This window comes from Leishmania donovani, chromosome 14 (assembly GCF_000227135.1).
Source record: "Leishmania donovani BPK282A1 complete genome, chromosome 14".
Lineage (NCBI taxonomy): Eukaryota > Euglenozoa > Kinetoplastea > Trypanosomatida > Trypanosomatidae > Leishmania > Leishmania donovani.
In genome coordinates, this window is record NC_018241.1 from 97,822 (window position 1) to 109,391 (window position 11,570).

The 11,570-nt window shown below is 61.8% G+C and overlaps 2 protein-coding genes across 2 annotated transcripts; both read left to right on the top strand.

The window, feature by feature from the left end:
* Nucleotides 1-3,153: 3,153 nt before the first annotated feature.
* On the top strand, nt 3,154-6,447 carry LDBPK_140340 (inositol polyphosphate kinase-like protein, putative; the record flags this gene model as incomplete). Its single annotated transcript, XM_003859358.1, has 1 exon — nt 3,154-6,447. The coding sequence occupies one exon, from the start codon at nt 3,154-3,156 to the stop codon at nt 6,445-6,447; it is 3,294 nt and encodes a 1,097-aa protein (XP_003859406.1).
* A 2,386-nt stretch (nt 6,448-8,833) lies between these two features.
* Nucleotides 8,834-10,864, top strand: LDBPK_140350 (threonine synthase, putative; the record flags this gene model as incomplete). The annotated part of the gene is made up of 1 exon (XM_003859359.1): nt 8,834-10,864. The coding sequence occupies one exon, from the start codon at nt 8,834-8,836 to the stop codon at nt 10,862-10,864; it is 2,031 nt and encodes a 676-aa protein (XP_003859407.1).
* Nucleotides 10,865-11,570: the final 706 nt, after the last annotated feature.

The following is an 11,570-nucleotide window of genomic DNA, read 5'->3' on the forward strand; positions in this document are numbered from 1 at the left end:
ACCACCAGCAGGGCAGTGTGGGGGCCGGGTGTGGGGTACGCTCGAGTCACGCCGACACGCTGCCCACCACATGGATGGCGCAAGCGTGTTCACGGCCGCGGGTCGCACCGACGCAGCGCCGTCCAGGGCCTGGCCGCCGGCGTCAGTGGCGATGCATCGCTCTGACCTCCCCTACGGCGTCGGCGCTTGACCCTGCCACGACCGGAAGCGGCTCCGCATTGGGCAGGACTAGAGGGGGTGGGGTGCCGCTCCGCCTCCCCGCAGGGGGAGAGAGTGGGGGCACCGGGTCCCGAGATGCCACGCACTGTGTGTGGGTATGTTTGTGTCTACCGGTCATGAGGGACATCCGATGAACAGTGAACGAAAAATGAGCGAAATAAGAAAGTCGATTGGAAGGGACAAGGCGGCGTTGAAACTCGTCGAGCTGAGCGTTGGCAGACTCTCCCGCCCACCCACACACCTCCTGATCCGCCAGTGGTAAGGAGATGATGTCTTGTGGACAGCACACGCACAGGATACTCCCACATTGCCTGTGCCCCCTCTTCGGGCCCCTAGCTAGATTTGCCAGTGCGGAAGGGTGCCCAGCGGGCATATCCGTTGGTTATCAAGAGAGTTTGAGGTGGCCGCATGTTATCAGTGGCAGCGCACCCACACACACACACACAAGCGCCTTTCACTCTCCTCCCCAAACTTACGTGGTGGTTGCTGCATGTGCTCCACTCATTCACCTCTTCTTGTCTCTCCCTTTCTCTGTATCCTATGCTGTCCTTGCCGCGGCGGTGCATTCCCTTTCGACTCTCCCCTCTCTTACTCCATTGTGTGCGTGTGTGTGTGTATCTAATCCTGTGCAGAAGCTTCCCATACCTACACAAAAGCCCCAGTCTATTACCTTGCCGCCCTCTTGTACTCCATGCATCACCCACCCACACACACACACACAGCGTATTCCTTCTCTTCTCCTGACTGCCTTTAGCTGCACGCCGGCTCTACTGTTGGCATACCCCCGCCACCATAATCGTTGCTACCTTCCCGGAAGAGGCGCGCCGTCACCACCTCCTGAAAGGCTTTCTCTTCCACCCTCGTTGCCCCTCGGCTCGGCTAGCGTGCGACAGCCCACGCACACGCATTACCTCGACTGCATATACGCACGCCCAAGAAGAGGCAAGGGAAGAGCACACGTTGAGTGACGGCGCGGTTAGTGAACGGTAGATTAGAATTATTGGCCTCCGCACACCTGTTCCCTTCATACACACACGTACACGCGCGCATCCCTCCCACGACTGCTCGAACGACTTCTACGAGTACAACACTCCTTTGCTTGCTCCTGCTCTTGCTCTCCCTCTCACCTTTAGTGTGCGTGTGTGTGGTTGACTCGTCAGGCCCTCACGCTTCGTATCACCGAATTCGCCCCTTGCCCCCCCCCTCCCGCCGCAGCCTCCACCACCGCGTCTCTCGCTCTCTCCGTCTTGCTGTAAGTGTGCTCACTGAACCGTCGCTTGGTGTTAACATATATGCCTTTCCTTTCGTGTCGGCACCCTTAGCTGTTGTGCGCGTTGACCTTCGCCACTCAACGTGTCGCTCTGCCGACGGTGTCGATTTGGTACGTCGCTGATTTCTCTGTACTTCCCCCCTCCCCTTTTTCTTTTTTGGGGAAAGCTTCGAGTCTGCATGCGTGTGTCCTCCTGTAGTTGTATCTTTTCGACGTCGCTCCTGTGCCCTACCCCTCTCCCCACTCTCCACCCCTCCCGACTTTATAGATGCGACCGTGAGTAGGCCTCCCTCCCCTTCCCCGATCGTTTCTTGGTGCCTTTGTTTGCCCTTTCTTGTCGCTTCACATCCCTGTATCCTGCCCTCTCTCTTCCATCCTCCCTCGGGTATTGGTGTTGTCGTCGTGTGTGTGTGTGTGTGTGTGTCGCCGTCTCGGTAGTTTTGTTCCGCTCTAGCTGTCTCCTGTGTAACGACTGCCTTGTCGTTCTCCCGCTAGCGTCCGTCCCTTATTCCTCTCCCGCCCTCTCTCTCTCTCGTCGACCTGTGCGCCCGCACCCTTCTTGTAGCACACGCCAGCGTATTCGCATAAGCCTGTCGGTCTGCGTGCGTGTGTGTGTGTGTGTGTGTACGTGCGTATAATAACAGGTGCGGAATCGGTGCTTTTCTCGTCGGTTCTTCATTCCGTTCTTTTTTTTCTGCTGCTGCTGCTGTTGTTGTTGTCGACGTCGCCGTCATCGCGTTGCAACTGTGCGTGTGCGTGTGTGTGTGTGTGTGTGTGTGCGTGTCTGTATGTGTGTCGCTGTCCGTTTCTTGTCTTGCGTGTCGCATGCTGCTCGGTGCTGCCCAACTCCTTCGCAAAACACCTTTCCTTTCATCCCATCACCAATCTGCGCTTGTGTACGTTCTGCTCTTGTCTGCCTGTGCACGCGTGCGTCTTGGGGGGGCTCGTTGCTGCCGCGGTTAACCCTCCTCGTCCCCTTCCCACTGCCCTAAGCGCTGATCTCTTTTCTTTTCTGGTTTTGTGGTGGTTCGCCCTCCTCTCTTTTCACGTTGCGCCGTTGTCGTTGCCGTTCGGATCTCCTCTTCCTCTTCGCCCCCAGCTTTCACTGTGTGCGTGTCTGCGTGTGTAATCCTTGGTTTTCAGTCGTTGCTGTGAGATAAGAAAGGCGCTGCCACACAGCCACCTCCCTCGCCTCACTCGCTTCCTCTTGTTGCCTCTCTGTGCGGTGCACAGGCGTGCGTGCGTGTGCGTTGCGTCCCTCTCCCCTCTCACGTCTTCCTGTGTCATCCTCAAACCTCTGTGTTCCCTTCCGGCGCCGCTGCGAATTTATGGCGTTTTTCCACTGTGGGCCGCTCTCCCTCGCCCCCCCCCCGATTTCCCCCAACCCACGCCTTTGATCTGTGATTGATCGGCTGCTGTTTCGTGTGTGTGTGTGTGCCGACACCCGTGCACGGCGGCGTACCAGTGGAGCAACGGTAGGATTTGGCACATCTCCCACGCTCTCTGCTCTGCTCTTCGTGGAGCGGATACCACCCACCCACCCCCTCATTGTATAACCTCACGCACCCCGTCATTAGTGTTGCCTTTATTTTTCCTTTTCGTTGCAACTGTCACCACCCGCCTTCCTCCACCGCCTTGCGCGTGCGCGCTGAGGGGAGACGGTTATGCCCAAGTCTCTGTCGCGGTCAACCTTCAACGCCGTTTTCGAGCACTTGTCTGCCGAGGAGCCGCGCTCTAGTCGCCAGGGCAGCGCCAACGTCAGCTTTAGCCATCCCCCGCAACAGCAGTCGCCTCTGCGACCCATGTCCGGGCAGGCGATAGACACCGCCGTCGAGGTCGTCGCACTGTGCGACCGCGCCGAGGGCAAGCCCACCACCTCTCAGGCGGAAGAGCCGCTGATGCCGCTGATGCCGCTGCTGCGTGACATGAACGACGATTCGACAGATGCGCTGAAGCTGTGCAACAGCAGCGATGAGCTGGACGGCTACTGCAGCTCCTGTGAAGGATCCCTGCCGGACGACAGCGCCAGCAGCAGTAGTGAGCACGCCTCTAGAGCAACGCTGCCGACAAGCGTTGCGGCAGCTCTGCGCAAGGACGCTCGTCGCAAGCCCCACAGCCGCCACCACCGCCACCGCTATCGCGGTCGTGGATCGCTGATACGCAGCGCTGCCCGCGATGAGGAGCGGCAACGGCTGGTGGCCATGAGCTTCGATGAGTCAACAGCAACGGCAAAGGCGGCGGACTCTGACACGACGACCATGCCATCGCCTGTCGTCTTAACGCCGGCGGTGGCTGCGACGGGGGGCGCAGCGCGCGAAGGCGCTTTCAAGGGGATTCGCACACCCTATCCAAAGCCGATCACCGCGACCACAAGCACAAAGACGTCGCTGGCGATGATCTCAGCGGCGCTGAACGTCGAGAGCCGCACCGCCGAGGCTGCCAAGAGAAGCAACAGCGATAGCCCCTGCTCCAAGCCAGGGAATGCGGTGAGCAACACGCGTGATGCGGTGCTGCCGCAGGTGCAGGTGCCGGTCTTGGCGCGTGACGGAGGAGGAGGCGAGTCGGCAGGGGCGCTGTGTTTGCTGGGCAAACGCGATAGCCGAGACGCTGCCGAGGTGTCGATAGATAGCGCTGGAGGGGACCAGTGCATTCTGGAGACGTCGCCCACCGCGATGTCGCGTCCACCCACTCTTTCTCCAGCTGGTACGCTAAGCCTGGCGGGCACTGCGGTCATCACCAGTAAAGGTAGCAACAACGGAAGTCATAGCAGCGCCATTGGCGCCGGAGACGCGTTTCAAGTGACATCATGCGGTGCGGCCACTCCTCCACCCGTTGATGAGGCAGCATGTGTCGCACCTGTTGCGGTGGGTCTGAAGCGCAGCACGGTGAACGTCCACGACGGGTTTGTCACGCGCACCGCCGCCTCCGTTTCCTCCTCCTGCCCGCTGCAGGAAGCCGCCCAAGGCCCCTCTGCAGAACCTAGGCCCGACAGGACGCTTTCCGTTCCACTGGCAGGTGAGGCCGCGGCAGAGACCACAGGTGTTGCCGTACAGGCAACACCTGTTGCCGGCGTCGCCACATTAACGTCAACGAACGCGACAATCCCGCTAGGCAATGCAGCGGCAGAGACCTCTGTGAAGCACCTGCAGACCCCCTCCGGCTCTCCGACGCTTGTCGACCTCTCTAGCTCCTCATCGGTCGGCGGCCACCACCTCTCCGTAACGGAGGGGAACGCCTTCCTGAAGCAGTCCGGCTCACGCCGCGAGGAGGCCTTCTACAACATGATACAGCCCTACCAAGAGGCGCTCGTGCGGGAGGCGGTGCGACAGGCGCCGCACACGGTTCAGCATTGGAGCCACCAGCACTCAGGCACACCGTGCGCAGGAGTTCAACAAGGCGCGGCCTCTGCCGCCGCCGCTTCCCTCTCCTCTAAAGCGAGGCACCTCTCGCCACTGCACACCAGCGCCACCCAGCGGCGGAGAGATGACGACAGCGACAGCGTCGTGGCCGACCCGGACGATGTGGCTGCCATGTGCGAGGCAAGGTGGGAAGCCTACCAGCAGTACGAGGCGGAGGGCATGTCCAACCTGAACATTCTCGCCTCGGAACAGCTGGCGGAAAAGAATACGGGGCGCGAGCGCCAGCGCTGTGGCGGAGGCAGTGGCTGCGCTGGGCCGCTATACAACAACCCGCCATCGCCAACGTCGCCGCGCCAGGTGGACAAAGATCTCGTCGAGTTGGCTGCCCGGCTGTGGTGGACGGTGCGCTTCCGTCACTTCTACCGCACTTCAGCGCCTGCCTACGAGGTGCAGCGGCAGGCGGCGGAGGCGGCAGGTCTGTCGCCACTGTCGCCGTTGGCCTGGTCACCCGCGGCCACCACCTGTGGCAGCGGTGGTGCAGCCGTCACCTATTCTTTAGGCACCACGCCAGCGTCGCAGCAGCCTCACCATGCGCCACACGACTCCCTTGAAGCCGTGCCACCGAGACTCCCATCGTCGCCGATGAGCGCATCCATGATAGAACAGGAAAAGGCTGAGCACAGGGGTGAAGCAGCGGCGGCGCCGGCCCCCAACGTGAGCGGCACCGCCACGCCGTGCATGGTCGGCTCCTTTGCTGCCTCGCTGCTGGAAGGGCTCACCAGCAGCTCCAGCGCCGCGGAGCGGCAATACGCCGCGCAGAAGCACCGCGCGCTGCAGCTGCTCGCCGCCTTCGTGCCACGCTACCACGGCACACGCCGCCTCTTCGCGCGTGACGTGCTCCGCTGCGAGAGTAAGGGGCAGCCCGCAGCGGCGTCGACAGCGCAGGCGAGCGAGGAGCAGCCGCAGCAGCCGGGAAAGCAGCAGATCGTGGTGGATGCAGACAACGACGATGACGAGGACAACAACAGCGGCGACAAGAAGATCTGCCGCATGATCATGCTCGAGTACGTGTGCTACCGCTTCCGTCGTCCGTGCGTCATGGACATCAAGATGGGCAGCCGCCAGTACGGCCTGCACCCCTCCGCGGAGAAGAAACGGAGCAAGGAGCGCAAGGCGAGGCTGTCTACGTCGGCACGGTACGGCATCCGCCTCGCCGGGTACCGCCGGTGGAACGCGGATGAGGGGCGGTACAACTGCCGCAGCAAACTGCAGTGCCGCTGCCTTAGCCTCAACGAGGTGAAGAGCGAGATGTCGACCTTTCTGCTCCACAGCCGCGAGATGGAGCAGGTGTTCCGCCGGCAGCTGCAGCGGCTGCGCGTCGCCTTCAGTCAGCAGACCATTTTCCGCTTCTACACTTCCTCGTTGCTCTTTGTGTACGATGCCGATGATCCGCTGAAGACGGCGCGGGTGACGATGGTGGACTTCGCGTACACGTACGAGTCGAAGGAGCTGCTGCAGGACGGCGATCCTGATGCCGACTTCGACTATGACGTCGGGTACTTGAAGGCGCTTGACACCCTACTCTCCCTGCTGGCGTAGTCGACCGCACGCACGCACTCGCGGTGGCACACGCTTCGTGTTTCAGGCGCATGATTCGATCGGCTCTTTCCAAACGTGAACATACAAGCCTGCGGCACTGCAGTGGCAGCTTCCGCGCGTGCTTTATCGCCGCGACACGGTACCGCGCACGTGCCGAAACAGAACAGGCAAAGACACGCTCACTGATGGGCCAGCGGCTCTCACACACACACTCACACGTTGGTGTGTTGGAAAGGAATGCGACAGGGAGAAGGGAGGAGAGGAGAGGCAGCGGTGAGGCGCGGGGCTTTCCTCCGTCCTTCCCTGCTTGTGTCTTGTTTTCTGCTTTACTTTTCGTGTGCTTGTCCTCCCTGATGAGCGGTGGATACGCCAGCCCCAGTGCGTGGCATCTCGGGACCCGGTGCCCCCCACTCTCTCCCCCTGCGGGGAGGCGGAGCGGCACCCCACCCCCTCTAGTCCTGCCCAATGCGGAGCCGCTTCCGGTCGTGACAGGGTCAAGCGCCGACGCCGTAGGGGAGGTCAGAGCGATGCATCGCCACTGACGCCGGCGGCCAGGCCCTGGACGGCGCTGCGTCGGTGCGACCCGCGGCCGTGAACACGCTTGCGCCATCCATGTGGTGGGCAGCGTGTCGGCGTGACTCGAGCGTACCCCACACCCGGCCCCCACACTGCCCTGCTGGTGGTGGGGAGCCGGAGCCACCCCGAGGAGGATGCAGCACGTGGCGACCGGCACGATGGTAGCTGCTGTGAGGCCACCCGCGGGGCGGGTGGTGGGTGGGGCTTGAGGCAGGGGCTGTGCTCAGATGACTGTGTCTGCGCACAGCCGTAGCGACGTGCCTGCCGCTGCTTCAGTTCACGCGCCTGAGGTCTGTGCCAGGGCCCGGGCCAGAGGGAGGGTAGAGTGCTGTGTAGCGCGTGCTCTACGGTCAGAGAATGGTCACGTTGAACAAGGCAGGAAAGCTTTCTCTGACTCATTTCGTTTTGTGTGCCAGCTAGTCGGTGAGGAAGGGGGGATGAATGGGTGCATCCCATGTGCGCATAATGCAGTTGCTGTCACACCTCGCTGGTGCTGCTTTCTCTCCATTATGTGTGCACTCGTGGCACAAGTAGGGCTGCTCAACTGACGGGGGCGCACGCATCAATATCAACCCAGATATGGCCCTTAAACTCACACACCCTCCTCTCCCCTCCCCTCCTCCTCCTCGCCCCCACCTCACCCCTTTGGCACACGCATCTAGCTGTCTTCCCACGCCCACCGCATCCCTTCCATCCTCATGCCTCTTGGGTTGCCTCGTCGTCTACGTGTGTGCGTGTGTGTGTATGTGTGTGTGTGTGTGTGTGTGTGTGGCTCTTCGTGGGTTCATCTGTCTCCTCCTTTTTTCTTTGGTTAGCTCGCCTCTCCCTGTACGCTTCTCCACACCGCACGTTGTAACGGTTGGTGAAGAGTGTGTCTGTGTATGTATGTGCGCATATGCGTGTGTGTGCGTGCTTGATCGATCGTTGTTGCTTATCACGCTTTTTTTCCTTCTCCTTGGCGGTGAGACGATGCATGACGGTCTCTCCGCCGGTGGGCGTGTGTCGCACATCAGCCCTTTCCTTTCTGGCCTCCTCTCCACGGGTTTGTAGAGGTGCTCCCTTACGCCTTTGCTCACCCAATGGTGAGCGCAGAAATAAATCGAGCCTCGCCTTCTGGATGTATCCCCTCCCCCTCACCCTCCTCCTGCCGTTGAGGGGTGGCAATCGTTGGGGAGTGTGTGTGTGTGTTGCCTACAGTAGGCCGCTCGGACTTCCTCCAGTCAAGTGCACTGCGGCGAGCCGCAGGGATGATGACCTGTTGGCCGTCTGTACCCCTCCGCCTCCCCTCTCTTCGCTTGTCACCGCCACTATGTCGTCTGTATCTTGTGTAGGCATGAATGTGAGTGTGGGTGTGTGCATACGTGAAGTGAGAGGTGCCGCCATCGGCATGCCGTCCCACGCACGCGCACGACGGTGCAGTATGCCAGGGCGCGCCCATCTGCCTGCCGCCTTGATCCCAACACACATCCCTCCCTATCCATCTCTCCCTCTCCCTATAACCTTTCTGCGTCACCCCTTTCCACTACGCGAGCCCAAGCACACGCACACGCGCACCAACCAGTAGCACCCCGCCCCCTCCACTCCAAGGCGCGTTATGCAGGTCGCCTGATTCTTCGTGCCCTATCGTTGTGTTTCACCACACATTGATTGCCCCTCGCACTCTGTTTGTGTGTCACGCACCACCGCTACTGCTGCTGCCACCACCATCATCACCTCTTCAGCCCATCCACCCACCAGCACGCCTCCCCCTTCCCCTTCACCGTTTCCTCACCTGTCCGCGGTTGCCTCCTCGGCGCGCACTGCCGCAGTGATGCTCACTCTTGTCATCACTGGCCGCGCATCGAAGGAGCTGAAGGCGCAGGTGCGCGCAGTGTTGGTCGATGAAGCGCAACTTTTCAGCGCTTCGGCGGCCTCAGAAGTCGAGAGCGGCAGCGTGTTTGTGCTGTGCATCGATGCCGAAGACTCGGCGGTCATGGAGCCGCTCTACCAGGGGTATCACTACCGCTTTATCTGGTCGACACAGAGCTCGATGGCGGAGCTGGTGTCGGCCGTGCGCCACCTCCTCGACTCGATCGCCTCTACTCAAGCGCACAAAGACAAGCGCGTTGGCGGCTCCTTCATCAGCACCCGCGGCGCCTCCGAGGCGTCGAACTTCCTGGACGTTGTCCGCGACGGCTTGGCGAGCGACGGCGGGCTGTACATTCTCAAGCAGATTCCCACGATGCCGGACTCGCAGATATACTACTTCTGCAAGCAGCGCAACCTCCCCTACGTGGAGGCGGCGGCGATGATTCTGGAGCAGCTCGTGGACGCGAGCATCACCCCGTCAACGCTGTATCCGTTGATTCTCCAGGCCTACGACCCTAGTCGCTGGTCCGACAAGGACGACATCTGCCCCTTGACGCCGCTTCTGATAGGCGGGGAGACCACGCCGACCAGGGAAAGCGGAGCTGACGCGGTGGACGGCCTCATCCCGTCCGTCTCCTTCAACGCACCGGAGCGGTGGGCGGCGAATATGTCGGTAATGGAGCTTTTCCATGGCCCCACAGCTGCCTTCAAGGACTTCGCCCTCCAGCTCTTTCCGCGCTACTTTGGAACGGCGACTGTCACGCAGGCGAAGGACAAGTACATCATCCTCGCCGCCACCTCCGGCGACACCGGCGTTGCGGCGATCAGCGGTTTCATCAACGCGGGCGGGCACTCGCAGGTCATGGTGTTGTACCCCATGCATGGCGTCTCGCCGGTGCAGCAGACGCAGATGCTCTCCTTTGACGATGGCACGCAGGTGCGGACCTACGCGGTGGACTCGAACTTCGACTTCTGCCAGCGCACCGTGAAGGAGCTGTTCTCCAACGCCGCCCTGCGCGACGAACTCGCGGTGGCAGAGCCGACTGCCGTGCACCTCTCGTCCGCCAACAGCATCAACTGGGGCCGCCTCATTCCGCAGGTGGTCTACTACTTCTGGGCGTACCGTCACCACGTACAGCATCCGCCTGCGGGGTGGGTCTTCGGCGACCCGATCGACGTGGTCGTGCCGTGCGGCAACTTTGGCAACATCCTGAGCGGCTACATCGCCAAGATCATGGGGCTGCCCGTGCGAAAGTTGGTTGTCGCCTCAAACCAGAACGACGTGCTCTACGACTTCGTGAAGACCGGCACGTACGACATGCGCAACCGCACTCTGGCGGTGACGTCGTCGCCGTCCATCGACATCTTGAAGGCCTCCAACGTGGAGCGTTTCCTGTACCTCCTGAGCAACGGCGACACGCGTCTAGTGGAGCGGCTGATGAACGAGCTGGACACGAACGGTGTCTTCACCTTACCAGACGGCGTGCGGGCAGCGATGCAGGCCGACTTTACCGCTGGCCGCTGTAGCGAGGAGGACTGCGCGGCGACCATTAAAAGCGTCTTTGAGCTATCTAGCGGCTCGCGGCTGCTCGACCCACACACCGCCGTCGCCGTCTTCGTTGCTCAGCAGTTCCGCGAGGAGGAGCTCCTGAGCCGCGACCTCACCAACCCGACGTCCTCCGACACTGGCACCGATGTGCCGCCGCTGGTAATCGCGAGCACGGCGCACTGGGCAAAGTTCCCGGCGCCGGTGCTGCACTCGCTGCGCGGCGAGGGAGCTCAACTCGGCGAGCCGGCTCCGTCCGTCGCGGCCGCGATTCAGGAAGTACGCGCCCTCTACGCAGAGATCAAGAAAGCGGCCCCGAAGCAGCAGGTGCACCCGGCCCTGTCGCACGCGCTGGATATGGCGCAGAAGATGGCGAAGGAGGCGCGCGCTGTCGGCGCCGATGTGGCGGCGATCGAGAAGGAGCTGAGGGATTTCTCGAAGTGCTAAAACGAAACAGCACGAGCCCTGTTTTCTGCTCCTTGGCAGCGGCGGGACGGAGGTGAGAAGAGAGGGCGGAGGAGGCAGCCGCAGCAGCGGCGGCGGCGGTTTCAGCGGTGAACCCGCGTACGCCTACCTGCATGCGTGCGTCTGTCGAGAGCGAAAGAGAAAACGATGGCGTGCTTGTCGATCTGTGGGTGCTTGTGGTCAGAACTGTCGCCACCACCGCTCATCAGCCACCTCCCTCCACCGATTCTTTCTCTCATCCGCCGCTAACGCACGCCCATCACGGAAGCGGGAGACGTGCGTAGGGGCATGCGTCGGGGGGGGGGGTTGGATTGCTGATTGGGCTCGAGCATGCCAACGCGCTTATTATCTCTGAAACTGCTCTGTCCCTCTGCGTATGTGTGTTTGTATACGCTGGCTCTGTTTCCGCGGCCAATATCGTGTTCCTTCTTTGTTCATCGGATGTCCCTCATGACCGGTACACACAAACATACCCACACACACTGCGTGGCATCTCGGGACCCGGTGCCCCCACTCTCTCCCCCTGCGGGGAGGCGGAGCGGCACCCCACCCCCTCTAGTCCTGCCCAATGCGGAGCCGCTTCCGGTCGTGGCAGGGTCAAGCGCCGACGCCGTAGGGGAGGTCAGAGCGATGCATCGCCACTGACGCCGGCGGCCAGGCCCTGGACGGCGCTGCGTCGGTGCGACCC